Source organism: Salmo trutta, chromosome 5 (assembly GCF_901001165.1).
Source record: "Salmo trutta chromosome 5, fSalTru1.1, whole genome shotgun sequence".
NCBI classification, from domain to species: Eukaryota; Metazoa; Chordata; class Actinopteri; order Salmoniformes; family Salmonidae; genus Salmo; species Salmo trutta.
In genome coordinates this window covers 31,440,936-31,458,047 of record NC_042961.1, presented here as the reverse complement: position 1 = coordinate 31,458,047, position 17,112 = coordinate 31,440,936, and the positions used below count along the sequence as shown (strand labels likewise).

Sequence of the window (17,112 nt, the reverse complement as noted above, 5' to 3'; positions counted from 1 at the left end):
AAGCGATTCTGCACCTCGCCTTGGTCAAAATGATCCCCTGAAACACACCGAACGTTGTGTCATAAAATACCAAAATACCAAAATGCGATGGGAAATCCACAAGAAAATGTGCAGACAGTAAAGTGGACAGATATTGCACAACACAATTCAAACATACTCCAGTTTGATGATTAGAAATATTTAATAACCATTTTATAATAATGGTAATATTTTGAAATCAGAGAGAAAAGTTCCCTGAGTCTGTAACCCCTACTTAGAGCACTTCAGTGCCAAACCTGAGATTTTTATTTTACCAGGTAAGTTGACTGAGAACACATTCTCATTTACAGCAACAACCTGGGGAATAGTTACAGGGGAGAGGAGATGAATGAGCCAATTGTAAACTGGGGATAATTAGGTGGCCATGACACTCACATTGGGAATTTAGCCAGGACACTGGGGTTAACACCCCTATTCTGACAATAAGTGCCATGGGATCTTTAGTGACCACAGAGAGTCAGGACACCCTTTTAACATCCCATCCAAAAGACAGCACCCTACATTTTACATTTTAGTCATTTAGCAGACGCTCTTATCCAGAGCGACTTACAGTAGTGAATGCATACATTTCATACATTTTCTTCTCCGTACTGGTCCCCCGTGGGAATCGAACCCAAAACCCTGGCGTTGCAAACCCCATGCTCTACCAACTGAGCCACACGGGACTTACACAGGGCAATGTCCCCAATCACTGCGGTAGGGAATTCAGATATTTTTTTTTTAGATCAGAGGAAAGGGTGCCTCCTACTGGCCCTGCAAAACCACTTCTAGCAGCATCTGGTCTCCCATCCAGGGACTGACCAGGACCAACGCTGCTTAACTTCAGAAGCCAGCCAGCAGTGGGATGCAGAGTGGTATGCTGCCGGCCTTAGATTAGTGTCTGGTTGTGCAGATGAGAAGGAACAAATGGAGCCATTATATGTGGATTAACTTCACAAAGATAAGTATTTAGTTCGTAAGGAGAGCACCCCAGTTTTGCTTACTTAATCTTAAAGACTCTTACTAAATTATATAAAACAACTCAAAACCCAGGTATTTGACTATGGTGACTTTTGCACTTTCCTTGCAATGCTCTTGGCAGCCACAAGGTGGTAGCAAGTCAATTGGGTATGAGTGAGCACAAAATGTTCAACATGTACGGGCAGAGCATGATGTAGGTAGGAGCATTCAGACACACATCAGACTCATAAATAAATGTTTCTTCTGTGACTCACAAAGACACAACTACTTGCCAGACATGTAGCCTACACAAAATTATAGCAAATAGTGAATTTACTCAGAAACCCACCTGGGATTGACGCTTAGTCTGGAAAACCAGACCCTAGGCAACAGTGAATAGGGTCTGGTTTCAACGAGGGACTCTTTTGGCATAGAGGACCTACGTCACTGCCTACGTTGACAAGTGAAGGGGGGGGGGGGGGAATTGGGGAGTCTCCCAACAAATCAAGAGGCAGACATGCCAGAACGTCGCGATTCAAAACTTAAGTTTGCAAGCAAAAACCTTTGTAGTGGTTTTAGTTAAGGTATTGATGCAAACGAGCCACTTGTGAAACCCACTCACCCACCAAACCACCCCCCCCCACACCCCTATCCCCCCAACTCACTGTTAAGACACTCCATCTCGGGCTCCTCTCCTTCCTGACCCTTCTGCAGTCTCTTGGCGTTGCGTCTCTTCTTGCAGTAGAACATGAGGCCCAGCACCACGATGATGTAGGCCACGGCCGCCCCCACAGACAAACCTATAGTCTGAATCATTTTATAGGGTGCCTTCTCTTCATGGTCCATCAATGTCTGCACCGGTTTCTCTGCCAAAGACAGAGGAGAAAGGACATTATGGTTATTTATTTTATTTATCCAGGTAGGTTGATGAGAGCACATTCTCTTTGTTTATCAGAATGAGCTGTGTTAATTAAAGTTGAAGTGATAGTTCATCAGATGTTACTTTTATTTATCCATGTAGATTATTGAGAATACATTCACTTTAACAATAACAGCCTGGTTTGCTGTAACGATAGAGTGAGTTGTGGTAGTTAATATTTGGGATTGAGACATATACACAACAGATGGTATTGAACATGGGTAGACATATCTCAGCTTGGTATGTTCTTCAATCTGATACCCACTGCTTGAGAAAATAGTGTTGTGTGTCCATCCAAGTAATATTGAATACACATCATGTGGATCATTAACCCTTTACACTTGTGGGAATTGGCCTACATGAACAGGGTTAAATTAAAATGTTTCTTTCAGAAGAAATATGAAATGCATAAGCATTGTAGCAATTGAAAGGGAACAAGTGTAAAATGTATTAGACCAAATTTAAGGACACAACATTTCACCTGACACAAGACTGAATCCAAACATTCCACTGTTGATTTTATGAGCATTTTACATTTACTGTACTTTTCGCTGCATTTGTTGATAACGAAATCTGAAAATAATGTGGATACATTCAGTAACATGATAAGAATATTCCTGGAAAATATGGGGTAGGTGCAACATAATAAAAAATGTTAAGTGAGAGGACTAACTGGTGTCTCCAAGTGGCTACACACCTCTCCAAACTGTGCACAGTTGCTAAGTAATTCCAATGCACTTTTATGACTCAAAGAAGAGTCTTCAACTATAAGGTGCATTTTTGAGCTCTCCTACCTGTGCCGTTGAGGAACTAGAGCAAGCACACTTGTAGTTGTTCTGTTTGGAACACAACCCTGCATCCCCGACATCACACAATTACTGTTATTGTTTACGCAATCCAAAAACAGTCCATTATAAATAACAATCTGGGTCAGGTGGGCATCATTTGAAAGCTTGTTCTATTGTCAACAAGACCAGCTAAGTTATAAAATACCACCTTACAGTGATAGGCTTTTACAAGGCAATTCAGAGAAACAGATTGTAATTTTAGTGCGCATTGAAATGAGTCATAGGTGCATTCTGCTGCGAATAAAAAAACTATAATAATTTACAGCATTTCTCTCACTCAGACAAAAAAAATATTAAAAAGTTTCCCAGTTAGTGGGAGGGATGGGGGCAACTTCTTGTCGCGTGCGGTGCTCAAGTTCAGAACGGCTGTCAGTCAAAACCCATACAGCTCTGTAAAGCGCAGAGCCTGAGCTCTGACGTAATTTATAGCATGTTACTGTACAGCCACTGCGTTACAATTTAGGTGCTTATCAGTGTCCAAATTCAAATTTCAATCCGTATACGGGTACAGTACGAGTGTAAAGGGCTACAGTTCCAAGCTTTCTTTTCTTGAATGTTTTTGTTAAGGAAACTGGCAAAGAAAAAAACATCCAAAGATTTCAGACTCACATCATCCATTTCTAACCAGAGCCTTAGAAACTGGAACAAAACGCTGAATGAATTCCTCTGTCCTACAATTAACTACTTCTGCAAACTAAATGGTCTGCCTCCTTTAACCCCTCACAGGGAGAGGTTGGAATAATACAAAACCCTGAACATCCTATTTTAAACTACAAGCCCAAGCACAAGGAGGAGCCACAGTGTATGTGAGAGAGGGTTGATTCAATCTAAGGTCTGTCCCTGTCACTTCACCAATGACTCTGGCGAGACAGGTTATTAGAATGCTCCGATGGCTGAGTGGTTAATTACAGTCCTCATCCAGTCCTCGTGATTGCTACACGCACGCACACACAGTAAAATGATGGGGGTGGCATCCTTTTGTGTGTATGTGTGTGCATCTGTATGAGAGAGAGAGACTCTTACCCACTACGTAGAGCTGTGCCACACGGTCACTGATGCTGCAGCTGTTTCCGGCAATGCAGGTGTATTTGCCTGTGTCGTCCGTGGTGACATCTGTTATCACCAGAGAGCCATTGACCATTAACTGGAACCTGAGAAAGAGAGAGAGAGAGAGCGAGGGGGGGTAGAAAGAGAGAGAGTGAGAGAAAAAGAGTGATAGAGTTAAAGGGAGCGAGAGAAAGAGAGAAAGAGAGAGAAGAAATAAAGGAAGAAAGGAAGAAAGAAAGAATGAAAGAAAGAGCGTGAAATAAAGATTAACTTTGTTCCATTGATTCCCTCCTTCTGAAACACCAGCATCCTGGAGTCGCCTCTTCAATGTTGAAGATGAGACTGGTGTTTTGCGGGTACTATTTAATGAAGCTGCCAGTTGAGGACTTGTGAGGCATCTGTTTCTCAAACTAGACACTCTAATGTACTTGTCCTCTTGCTCAGTTATACACCGGGGCCTCCCACTCCTCTTTCTATTCCGGTTAGGGCCAGTTTGTGCCGTTCTGTGAAGGGAGTAGTACAGTCGTGGCCAAAGGTTTTGAGAATGACACAAATATTAATTTCCAAAAAGTTTGTTGCTTCAGTGTCTTTTTTTTGTCCGATGTTACTATGGAATACTGAAGTATAATTACAAGCATTTCATTAGTGTCAAAGGCTTTTATTGACAATTACATGAAGTTGATGCAAAGAGTCTATATTTGCAGTGTTGACCCTTCTTTTTCAAGACCTCTGCAATCCTCCCTGGCATGCTGTCAATTAACTTCTGGGCCACATCCTGACTGATGGCAGCCCATTCTTGCATAATCAATGCTTGGAGTTTGTCAGAATTTATTTTATTTTTTGTCCACCCGCCTCTTGAGGATTGACCACAATTTCTCAATGGGGTTAAGGTCTGAGGAGTTTCCTGGCCATGGACACAAAATATCGATGTTTTGTTCCCCGAGTCACTTAGTTATCACTTTTGCCTTATGGCAAGGTGCTCCATCATGCTGAAAAAGGCACTGTTCGTCACCAAACTGTTCCTGGATGGTTGGGAGAAGTTGCTCTCGGAGGACGTGTTGGTACCATTCTTTATTCATGGGTGTGTTCTTAGGCAAAGTTGTGAGTGAGCCCACTCCCTTGTCTGAGAAGCAACCCCACACATGAATGGTCTCAGGATGCTTTACTGTTGGCATGACACAGGACTGATGGTGGTGCTCACCTTGTCTTCTCTAGACAAGCTTTTTTCCCGAATGCCCCAAACAATTGGAAAGGGGATTCATCAGAGAAAATGATTTTACCCCAGTCCTCAGCAGTCCAATCCATGTACCTTTTGCAGAATATCAGTCTGTCTCTGATGCTTTTCCTGGAGAGAAGTGTCTTCTTTGCTGCCCTTCTTGACACCAGGCCATCCTCCAAAATTCTTCACCTCACTGTGCGTGCAGATGCACTCACACCGGCCTGCTGCCATTCCTGAGCAAGCTCTGTACTGGTGGTGCCCCGATCCCGCAGCTGAATCATGCTTGCTGGACTTTCTTGGGTGCCCTGAAGCCGCCTTCACAACAATTGAACCGCTCTCCTTGAAGTTCTTGATGATCCGATAAATGGTTGATTTAGGTGCAATCTTACTGGCAGCAATATCCTTGCCTGTGAAGCCCTTTTTGTGCAAATCAATGATGACGGCACGTGTTTCCTTGCAGGTAACCATGGATGACAGAGGAAGAACAATGATTCCAAGCACCACCCTCCTTTTGAAGCTTCCAGTCTGTTATTCGAACTCCATCAGCATGACAGAGTGATCTCCAGCCTTGTCCTCATCAACACTCACACCTGTGTTAATGAGAGAATCACTGACATGATGTCAGCTGGTCCTTTTGTGGCAGGGCTGAAATTCAGTGGAATTATTTTTCTGGGATTCAGTTAATTTGCATGGCAAAGAGGGACTTTGCAATTAATTGCAATTCATCTGATCACTCTTCATAACATTCTGGAGTATATGCAAATTGCCATCATACAAACTGAGGCAGCAGACTTTGTCAAAATTAATATTTGTGTCATTCTCAAAAATTTTGGCCACAACTGTACACAGCGTTGTATGAGATCTTCAGTTTCTTGGCAATTTCCTGCATGGAATAGCCTTCATTTCTCAGAGAAATAATAGACTTGACGAGTTTCAGAAGAAAGTTATTTGTTTCTGGCCATTTTGAGCCTATAATCGAACCCACAAATGCTGACGCTCCAGATACTCAACTAGTCTAAAGAAGGCCAGTTGAATTGCTTCTTTAAACAGCACAACAGTTTTCATCTATGCTAACATAATTGTAAAAGGGTTTTCTAATGATCAATTAGCCTTTTAAAATTATAAACTTGGATTAGCTAACACAACGTGTCATTGGAACACTGGAGTGATGGTTGCTGATAATGGGCCTCTGTACGCCTATGTAGATATTTCATAAAAAAATCAGCCGTTTCTAGCTACAATAGTCATTTACAACATTAACAATGTCTACACTGTATTTCTGATCAATTTGATGTTATTTTAATGGACACTTTTTTTGTTGCTTTTCTTTCGAAAACAAGGACACTTCTAAGTGACCCCCAAACTTTTGAACGGTGGTGTATGTTATGTTACAACTTGTGTCAATACAACCCAGTGCTTTTTTTCTTCCACAGCACCACAAAGGAAGACAATGTTGTCGTGTGTGTGTTATTATCGTCTCTGTGGGTAAAGCCTTACCTTCTCCTGCTGGTGTCCAGCACCTTATCCTTGACCATCCACTGGACGCGGGGCTCAGGGTCTGCTGTGGCCTGGCAGTGTAGGATGGCTGTGTGGCCCTGGTACACTGTGGTGTTCTCTGGCTCCAGCTTAAAGCGGATATACACTACACACACACACACACCGCAGTTAATATACCACACTCCATCTCTAAACAAAGTTCAGGAAACTGATTTCCTATAGACTCACTGTGGTGACATTGTGGTAGAGCTGGGACAATAAACCGAAAATGATCGACACCGACCATACAGATTATCACAGGCATTTTGCTGATATCGTTCATTGCGATAAGTAGCCTATACTAGAGAAATGTTACATTTGAAATTAAATACTTTTGCTGATCTGGGTGATTATTAATGGGACAATTGATGGCTACAATCATCAAACTAGTAGTAGTCGTTTAAAGGATAATAAAAAAAAACAGTGCTGCACATTAATGTTGTAAACTTATCGTTCTATTTATCGTTATCGCATCAATTCAGGCAATTTATAACAATATGAGATTTTTGTCCATATCGAACAGCTAGTTCTACATTGCGGTGGGCTTTCTTTGTGTCAACCACAAGTGTCAACACCTAATGGAGTTCATTACATGGAAGCCAGATGGCCTTCTAACGCAAGGATTAATGAAATAGACAAGCACATCGACAATGGTCATTGGAAAGCTGATTATAAGCAGTGCATCAACTAAGAGAAGAGACAAACAGTAATCCCAAAGGATTGCCATTATGATGAGGACGGTAAGGAAAATACAAACCTAAAACTAGTGTAAAAAACGCACACCAGTAGACGAATGTCCGTGACTTTTTTCTTTTTTTATTGCAAGGTGCATGATTAAATGTTTTTATTTTATTTTATTGAAGTCAAGGTCAGTCGTCAATTAGTTGCTCCAGCCAAAACCAGTTAAATAGCCATCACTAGCCGGCTAACGCAAGGATTAATGAAATAGACAAACACATCGACAATGGTGCAATCCTGCACCTTAGAGGCTGCTGCCCTATGTACATAGACTTGGAACCACTTCAATAATGGAACACTAGTCACTTTAATAATGTTAAAAAAATGTTTACATACTGCTTTACTCATCTCATATGTATATACTGTATTCTATTGTACTGTATTTTAGTCAATGCCACTCCGACATTGCTCAATCTAATATTTATATATTTATTAATTCCATTATTTTAATTTTAGATTTGTGTGTATTGTTGTGTATTGTAAGATACTACTGCACTGTTGGAGCTAGGAACACAAGCATTACACCCGCAATAACCCACAATCTGCTAAATATGTGTATGTGACCAATAAAATTTGATTTTGATTTGATTTGAACCAGCACCTGGATCTCCTCTAGACACACTGCTGTGCACAGTCTCTTTTGCTTTTGCAAAGGAAAATACAAAGTGAACTACAGTTAATCAAACACATACACACACACACACACACACACACTCAAACGCACACACGCACAAACACGCACAAACACACACGCCTACCTGCCACAGTGAGGCTGACCATGGCTCTGATCTCCCCCTGTAGGCTGTTGGAGGCGATACAGGTGTAGTTTCCTGCGTCGCTGCGCGTCACTTTGGTGAAGTGGAGCTGGCTATTCCTCATCTCTACATGATTAAGCAGCTCTCCACCATCTGTACGGGGCGACAGTGTCAGAGAGGAGCTCAATGGGGGCTGAGAAACTACAGTACTGTGATACCCTTTTCCCACTATCGTGCTGTCCCGATACATACTTGGTTGGATATGTTCCTTTAATATGGTCCTTTCCAGTGCAACTGTGGTGGATGTGCATCCAGGTCAGTGCAGTACAGCTTGACTCAGTAATGTGAAAAGGTTATGAGTGTAATGGATGTAGGCTTGGATGATATACCGTCGTCTATCAACAATTATTCTGCTAAATGACTTAAATGTAAATGTAATTATTGACAGCCATCGTCGATGGTGACGACTAATTGATGTGACAGACGATGGTTTAGCCTATTTGAACTATACTGGCGCTGCACAGTAAAAAACAGAGACTCGCAGAGCACAGCACACAAGTGACATTCCGACTAATCTATTCCTATTTGCTATAACCTATTTCAATAAATAAGTTATATAGCCTGCAGAATGCAAGAGAGGAATGTAGGCCAGACAGAGAGGAGAATTCCACCAAAGCAGCACAAAAATGTTCAGTCAGAAAATATTATTTCTCTCTCTCTCTCTCTGTCGGATTCATGGGCATTAGGCTATATAATAAACGTATATATTTAAAAAAAAATAATGGACACTCCTTAACTTGTGTATATATCTGTTTAAAAAGAAAACTATATTCCTTTCTCTCTCCATTTGATAGGCTACGAATATGACGGAAGGCTACGCTTCATCGTTTTATGCATCCTAATCAAACAATGAATGTAACGGAGTTCCATCTCAAAAACATATTTGAATAGCCTAAAAAGGCAAGGTAGCCAGAGGACTAATAACGTGAGAGGGAAAATCCTTGCATGACAGGTTGAAAACCAAATGGCCAATTTCCTATGCTTCTTCTAGGCTTATAATACAAGTTAAAGTCATGAACAGTAAACTGACCTACAAAGGCAAAACACAGTAATTACATAACTTTTTTTACTGCAAAATCTGACTTCAAAGTATTTTTCTGTCTAGACAGACAGCAATTTCTGATACTGAAATGATATATTCTGATCAAGTGGATTGTTCTTGTGTCAGGAAACTAAATACCACATTAATCAGATAATATACCTGGCCATTCCGACAGATCAAAGACTTTTGACCAAATTCGTAGTTGCGCCGTTTTGCGTTTGTAGGGCAGATTAGCTTATTTCCCAAATATTCTAGCCTACGAAGTTGTGGCTTTAACAAAGAACAAGAACGAAAGTCTATAGCCTAAGCCTAGGAATAGGCTGTTCTCAATCACAGCTTTATGAGAGATAGAACAAACAGTAGCATTTTTATATTATTTTAGGAGGCAAATTAAGCAATTATTATCCAGTTCTGAATACGGTAGACTGCTTCTATGCAGCCAATAATGTAGGCCTATAACCAATAGAGGTGATAGCATTGTATTTCACAATGTTTTTTGGGGACATAATCACAATAGGATAAACCCTAAATGGATGAAGTAATCTCCTCTAACATAGGCAATGCAAATGACGGGAAATTATCATATGTAATCTTGTCTTCACATGTCATTCATCTGATTATATCTACAATGCATTCCTTCTGTAATGATTCTGTATTCTAACATTATCCATAATCTGATGTTCTAAGAAGATTTTATTGTCTATTTTCACAGGACAGAGATTTGTATTTTTTTTTATTTCTGTGACCTGTGACAATGGCTTTATCCCAACCCCTGGAAACACACATACACACACCCACGTAGAGGTTGGAACACAGGGCCAGGCTCAGTCCTGCGCCCCTGGAGCAGTTTAAGGGTTAAGTGCCTTTCTCAAGGGCACAATGGCAGGAAATGGCATCTAGGATATTGTGGTCTAGCACTGAGTAGGACCACCCTGCACTCACCTGCTTTGGTCCATTTGATGGTGGGGGTCTCTCTGCCTGTGGCAGAACACTGGATGTTGACCTCCTTGTCCAGCTCCAGGCACTGAGATGGCTGGGGCGTAGGGGTGAACTTCAGTTTCTCTGGAACACACAGGTAAAAGGTCAAACACACCATTATCCACACAGCTAAGAGAGAGTAGCCTGGTCCCAGGTACACTATACAAAGCTATTTACAGCATGTTCAGACACATTTAAGAACATGCAGATGCAAGCACACACGCTCATATGGCTGAATGAAGAATCACAAGGTTATCAGGATCTTAGATCACCAAAACAAAGACAAGGTAGACAAAGCAAGTCAGGAATTAGACAATCCATGTTAACAACTCTAGAACAGCAGCACCAGAGGAAAATCTAAGGTTAAACTTAATTAAACTGGCTGATCACATCACACACATGCTCTCTCCCATGCGCACACGCATGCACACGCACACGCACACGCACACACACACACACACACACACACACACCATGTAGATCCAGCTCACCCAGTACATAGACTCTGGCATTTCCAGACAGCTTGCCTCCCTCTGTCCTGCTCACACAGGCATACATCTGACCATCATACACCTCCACATTATTGATGCGCAGAGTACCATTGGGGAACACTGTAAAGCGTGGGTCCTGATAAAGAAGAGAGGGAGAAGGGTAAGAGAATGGAGAGGAATGGCCTAGATACAGTATTTGTACGTGTGTGTGTGTGTGTGTGTGTATGCGCATGTCTCTGTGTGTGATAGAAAGAGAAATAGAGATACTGACCTCAGGCATGACCATAATGCTGTTTCGGTGCCACGTGACCTCAGGCTCAGGGGTAGCCTGAGCGTGGCAATGGAGGTAGCCTGGTCTTCCCTCTTCCAGGTAGCTGTCCTGGGGCTTGGTTACCCACACTGGGGCAGCTGAATCACACACACAAATTAAGAATTACTACTGTAGTAGAAGCCAGCGTCAATCATGCTGAATCCCAAATTGACCCCTTGCTTAGGAACAGAATGGACCAGTAATGACTAAAGCACAACCCTACAATAGGGACCAGAGTTTTGCATGGTCAGGACACACTGCTGGCCCTAGCCATGATGTAATAGGTCAGAAGACGGTGGCCTGACTCACTGGCCACTGTGAAGGTCAGCTCCTGGGTCTTGCGGCCCGCCTTGTTTTGGGCCACGCATGTGTAGGAGCCTGAGTCGCCCTGCTCGGTGGGGCTGAAGACCAGCTCACTGCCCTCCTGGTACACCCGTCCCTCCGTGGGGACGCGCACCCCTTCCCGCTCCCACCACACCTCAGGCTGGGGCTTTCCACGTGGGGCCGTACAGGGCACACGCTGCATGGTGTCTGCTGTGAAGACCCGGGACTGTCTGGGGGACATATCCTCAATCTCTGTAATAGGGAGAGGGAAAGAGAGAGAGAGAGACAGGAAGAGAGAGAGAGAGAGAGAGAGAGAGAGAGAGAGAGGGGGAGGCAGAATGTGGGAGTGTGAGGGTGTGGGAGAGTGGCAGAGGGAGGAAGAGAGGGAGAGAGAGACATTGAGAAAGAGAGTATGAGGCATTATTTTAATGCTCAAATTGATTCCCATTTAAACTACTGTAGTCTCAGGAGATAATAATCAAAATGTGTTTCATGCCAATGAAGAATTTTTCGAATTAGAATTTCAGAGGCATTAGCATACTTGTCTTCAGTCTGAAATGCTATTCAGGGATGCCAGACGGAAGCCACTCCTCAGTAAAAGGCACATGACAGCCCGCTTGGAGTTTGCCAAAGGCACCTAAAGGACTTTCAGACCATGAGAAACAAGATTCTCTGGTCTGATGAAACCAAGATTGTACTCTGGCCTGAATGCCAAGCGTCAGATCTGGAGGAAACCTGGCACCATCCCTACGGTGAAGCATGGTAGTGGTAGCATCATATTATGGGGATGTTTTTCAGTGGCAGGGACTGGGAGACTAGTCAGGATCAAGGGAAAGATGAACAGAGCAAAGTCCAGTGTTCCTTGATGAAAACCTGCTCCAGAGCACTCAGGACCTCAGACTGGGGCAAAGGTTGACCTCCCAACAGGACAACGACCCTAAGCACACAGCCGAGACAATGCAGGAGTGGCTTCGGGACAAGTCTCTGAATGTACTTGAGTGGCCCAGCCAGAGCCCAGACTAGAACCCGATCGAACATCTCTGGAGAGACCTGAAAATAGCTGTGCAGCAATGCTCCACATCCAACCTGACAGTGCTTGAGAGGATCTGCAGAGAAGAATGGGAAAAACTCCCCAAATACAGGTGTGCCAAGCTTCTGGCATCATACCCAAGGAGATTTTCGTCTGTAATTGCTGCCAAAGGTGCTTCAACAAAATACTGAGTAAAGGGTCTCAATACTTATGTAAATGAAATATTTCAGTAAAAAAAAAGAAAAAAGAAATGTAAAATTCAAAACCTGTTTTTGCTTTGTCATTATGGGGTATTGTGTGTAGATTGATGAGAAAAATAAACTATTTAATCAATTTTAGAATAAGGCTGTAACGTAACAAAATGTGGAAAAAGTCAAGGGGTCACAGCAATTAGAGGACAAATCCTGAATTGTATTTGTAATGAACACGATGGGAGACCGAGAGCGGGTTTCAAGCACAGGGCGCAGCAGGTGTTTATTGTGAAGGACCACAGGAGGAGGCAGGTATCTGGGTCCAGGGGCAGGCAGAAGGTCATACACAGGGGGTCTAAAAAGGCAACAGTACAGGCAGGCAAGAGGCTAGAAACGTCGTCCGGGAGATCAGGCAATAGGTTGATAACAGGAAATCCGATAGGCTAAGGTACAGGCAGGGAATATGCAAAAGGCGTCGTTAATGAGGCAGACAAAAACGATCATACGCGTGAGGATACATTATGGGGAAACACAGCGCTCCAAATAGAAGTGTGTCACAAAACAAACAATACCTCAGAATGATGGGGTGCAAAGAACTGAACTAAATAGTATGTAATAATGTCATACAGGTGTGTGAACAGGTGATCAGAATTCAGGTGATTGGGATCTGGAGAGTGAGCTGCGTTCAGGGGATCTATGTGTTTGAGAGTGTGAGCTGGAAAGTGGGCTGGAAAGTGAGCTGTGTCCAGGGGATCTACGTGTTTGGGAGTGTGAGTTGGAAGAAGACGTTACAGTTTTCAAATACTATCTTCCATATACTTTGAGCATTTGCTTTACACTGCCTGGAGTGCCAGATGTGTGGTCTGCATTTTTGCTTCTATCCTATTGGTTGTATTGCTCCAGGAAAGCTCAAGCCCAGCTAAAGTATTTGAAATTATTTAAAATTGTGTTTGAACCCCGGTCTATGTATGTCTGACTGTATACAGTCGTGGCCAAAAGTTTTGAGAATGACCCAAATATTAATTTCAAAGTCGGCTGCCTCAGTGTCTTTAGATATTTTTGTCAGATGTTACTATGGAAGAATGAAGTATAACTACAAGCATTTCATACGTGTCAAAGGCTTTTATTGACAATTACATGAAGTTGATGCAAAGAGTCAATATTTGCAGTGTTGACCCTTCCTTTTCAAGACCTCTTCGAACCTTCGAACCTGATCCTTACCAGGTTAACATAAAAAGAGTTCCAAATGACACCCTATTCCCTACCTAGTGCATTACTTTTGACCAGAGCCCTATGGGCCCTTGTCAAAGGTAGTGCACTATATAGGGAATAGGGTGCCATTTGAAATAAAGTCATTAGAGTTAAGAGGGGAAAAAACGCACCACATTCTTCAGCAGATGAAAGAGAGCTTTGTGTGTGTGGGCATGCCTGTGTGTGTGTGTGTGTGTGTGTGTGTGTGTGTGTGTGTGTGTGTGTGTGTGTGTGTGTGTGTGTGTTGGGGCTGACACAGAGGGACTGTTTAAACTTTTACACTTGTTGGAATTGGCCTATATGGATAGGTGTAAATTGATATGTTTCTTACAGAAGAAATATGAAAAGCATATGCATAACCATGGTAGCAATTGAAAGGGAACAGTAGTTTTGAGATAATTGGGGAAATGATTAGTCCAAACATTCCACTGTTGATTTTATGTGCATTTTACATTGACTTTACTTTTCGCCGCATTTGTTGATAACAAAATATGTCACATAAGACTATTCCTGGAAAATGTGGGGTTGGTGCAACATAAGACAACTAAAATTACAAGGGTTGGAGTGAGAGGACTAACTGGTGTTTCCAAGTGGCCACACACCTCTCCAAAGTATGCACAGTTCCTAAATAATTCCAATGCACTTTTATGACCCAAAGAAGAAACTTCAACTATAAGGTACTTTTATTTTTGCTCTCCTAGCTGTGCCGTTGAGGAACTAGAGCAAGCACACTTGTAGTTGTTTTGTTTGGAACACAACCCTGCATCCCCGCCATCACACAAATACTGTTATTGTTTACGCAATCCAAAAACAGTCCCATTATAAATAACAATCTGGGTCAGGTGGGCATGACTTCAAAGCTTGTTCTTTTGCCAATATGACTAGCTAAATTATAAAATATGATCTTACAGTGTTAGGCTTTCACAAGGCAATTCAGAGAAACCGATCGCAATTTTAGTGCGCATTGAAAGGAGTCATGGGTGCATTCAGGTGCGTGTCCCACGGATAGTTGACTTCACAACAAACAACAACTCAGGGAATGATGCCATGTCATCTTGTAACTGCAAATTTGGACTCATGGGTGTTTGGCTTGCTTATATGACATCAAAGCGGTATTTATTATAATCCTCAACGTCTCATATTTCAAAATACATAGATTCCTGTTAATTTACAGCATTTCCCTCATTCAGACAACAAAACATTTGCAAAAGTTGCACAATTACCGGGAGGGATGGGGGCAACTTCTTGTTGCGTGCGGTGCTCAAGTTCAGAACGGTTGTGAAATTCAGAGCCAGAGTTCTGATGTCATGTATAGCTTGTTACTGTATGGCCACTACGTTCCAATTTAGGAGCTTATCAGTGCCCAAATCGGCCATTTTCAACTGGTATACACGTACGAGTGTGAAGGGTTAAACTTGTCCCAAAAACGCTGAACCCGGATTGGTGTGACACAATTCCAGTTTAATGCCTTAAGGCAGGGGTTCCCAAATTTTTTCACTCAGGCCCCCCTTCCAGCATTGGGGAACATACAGTTAAACATTTTTTACATTTTTACATTTTTGGTCATTTAGCAGACGCTCTTATCCAGAGCGACTTACAGTAGTGAATGCATACATTTCATACATTTTTTTTTTTTTCCTGTGCTGGCCCCCCGTGGGAATCGAACCCACAACCCTGGCGTTGCAAACACCATGCTCTACCAACTGAGCTACAGGGAAGGCTAAAGTCGGAAGTTTACATACACCTTAGCCAAATACATTTAAACTCATGTCACGACCTGACCTGGGAGAGCCTTTTTTATGTCTCTATTTAGGTTTGGTCAGGGTGTGATTTGGGTGGGCATTCTATGTCCTTTTTTCTATACTTTGTATTTCTTTGTTTTTGGCCTGGTATGGCTCTCAATCAGGGACAGCTGTACATCGTTGTCGCTGATTGGGAGTCATACTTAGGCAGCCTGTTTTCCTTTGGGGTTTGGGGTAGTTAATTTTGGTTTAGTGTTTTGTTATACCTGACAGAACTGTTTGGCTGTCATTTTCTTGTTTTGTTCAAAGTGTCTCGATTAAAATTAAATATGAGCACTCAACACGCTGCGCCTTGGTCTACTTCTTCAGACAGCCGTTACAACTCAGTTTTTTACAATTCCTGACATTTAATCCTAGTAAAAAATGCCCTGTATAAGGTCAGGTAGGATCACCACTTTATTTTAAGAATGTGAAATGTCAAAATAATAGTAGAGTGATTTATTTCAGCTTTTATTTCTTTCATCACATTCCCAGTGGGTCAGAAGTTTACATGCACTCAATTAGTATTTGGTAGCATTGCCTTTAAATTGTTGTACTTGGGTCAAACATTTCTGGTAGCCTTCCACAAGCTTCCTACAATAAGTTGGGTGAATTTTGGCCCATTCCTCCTGACAGAGCTGGTGTAACTGAGTCAGGTTTGTAGGCCTCCTTGTTCGCACATGCTTTTTCAGTTCTGCCCACAGATTTTCTATAGGATTGAGGTCAGGGCTTTGTGATGGCCACTCCAATACCTTGACTTTGTTGTCCTTAAGCCATTTTGCCATTCAAGTATGCTTGGGGTCATTGCCTATTTGGAAGACCCAATTGCGACCAAGCTTTAACTTCCTGACTGATGTCTTGAGATGTTGCTTCAATATATCCACATAATTTTCCTGCCTCATGATGCCATCTATTTTGTGAAGTGCACCAGTCCCTCCTGCAGCAAAGTACCCCCACAACATGATGCTGCCACCCCCGTGCTTCACGATTGGGATGGTGTTCTTTGGCTTGCAAGCATCCCCCTTTTTCCTCCAAACATAACGATGGTCATTATGGCCAAACAGTTCTATTTTTGTTTCATCAGACCAGAGGACATTTCTCCAAAAAGTACAATCTTTGTCCCCATGTGCAGTTGCAAACCGTAGTCTGGCTTTTTAATGGCGGTTTTGGAGCAGTGGCTTCTTCCTTGCTGAGCGGCCTTTCAGGTTATGTCGATATAGGATTCAATTTACTGTGGATATAGATACTTTGTACCCGTTTCCTCCAGCATATTCACAAGGTCCTTTGCTGTTGTTCTGTGATTGATTTGCACCTTTTGCACCAAAGTACTTTCATCTCTAGACAGAACGCGTCTCCTTCCTGAACGGTATGACGGCTGCGTGGTCCCATGGTATTTAAACTTGCGTACTATTGTTTGTACAGATGAACCTGGTACCTTCAGGCATTTGGAAATTGCTCCCAAGGATGAACCAGATTTGTGGAGGGCTACACTTTTTCTTCTGATGTCTTGGCTGATTTCTTTTGATTTTCCAATGATGTCAAGCAAAGAGGCACTGAGTTTGAAGGTAGGCCTTGAAATACATCCACAGGTACACCTCCAATTGACTCAAATGA

The 17,112-nt window shown here is 42.4% G+C and overlaps 1 protein-coding gene across 2 annotated transcripts in view; it reads right to left on the bottom strand.

Moving 5' to 3' along the window:
* ptk7b (protein tyrosine kinase 7b) overlaps positions 1-17,112 on the bottom strand; it is a 201,489-nt gene that overhangs the window by 9,479 nt on the left and 174,898 nt on the right. For both annotated transcript variants that reach the window (XM_029753378.1, XM_029753380.1), the window contains 8 exons: positions 11,231-11,497; positions 10,883-11,019; positions 10,612-10,747; positions 10,085-10,204; positions 8,044-8,193; positions 6,509-6,653; positions 3,769-3,896; positions 1,644-1,844 (listed from right to left, as the gene is read on the bottom strand). In XM_029753378.1, coding sequence (XP_029609238.1) covers positions 1,644-1,844; positions 3,769-3,896; positions 6,509-6,653; positions 8,044-8,193; positions 10,085-10,204; positions 10,612-10,747; positions 10,883-11,019; positions 11,231-11,497 — 1,284 coding nt within the window. The remainder of the gene's footprint in view (positions 1-1,643; positions 1,845-3,768; positions 3,897-6,508; positions 6,654-8,043; positions 8,194-10,084; positions 10,205-10,611; positions 10,748-10,882; positions 11,020-11,230; positions 11,498-17,112) is intronic.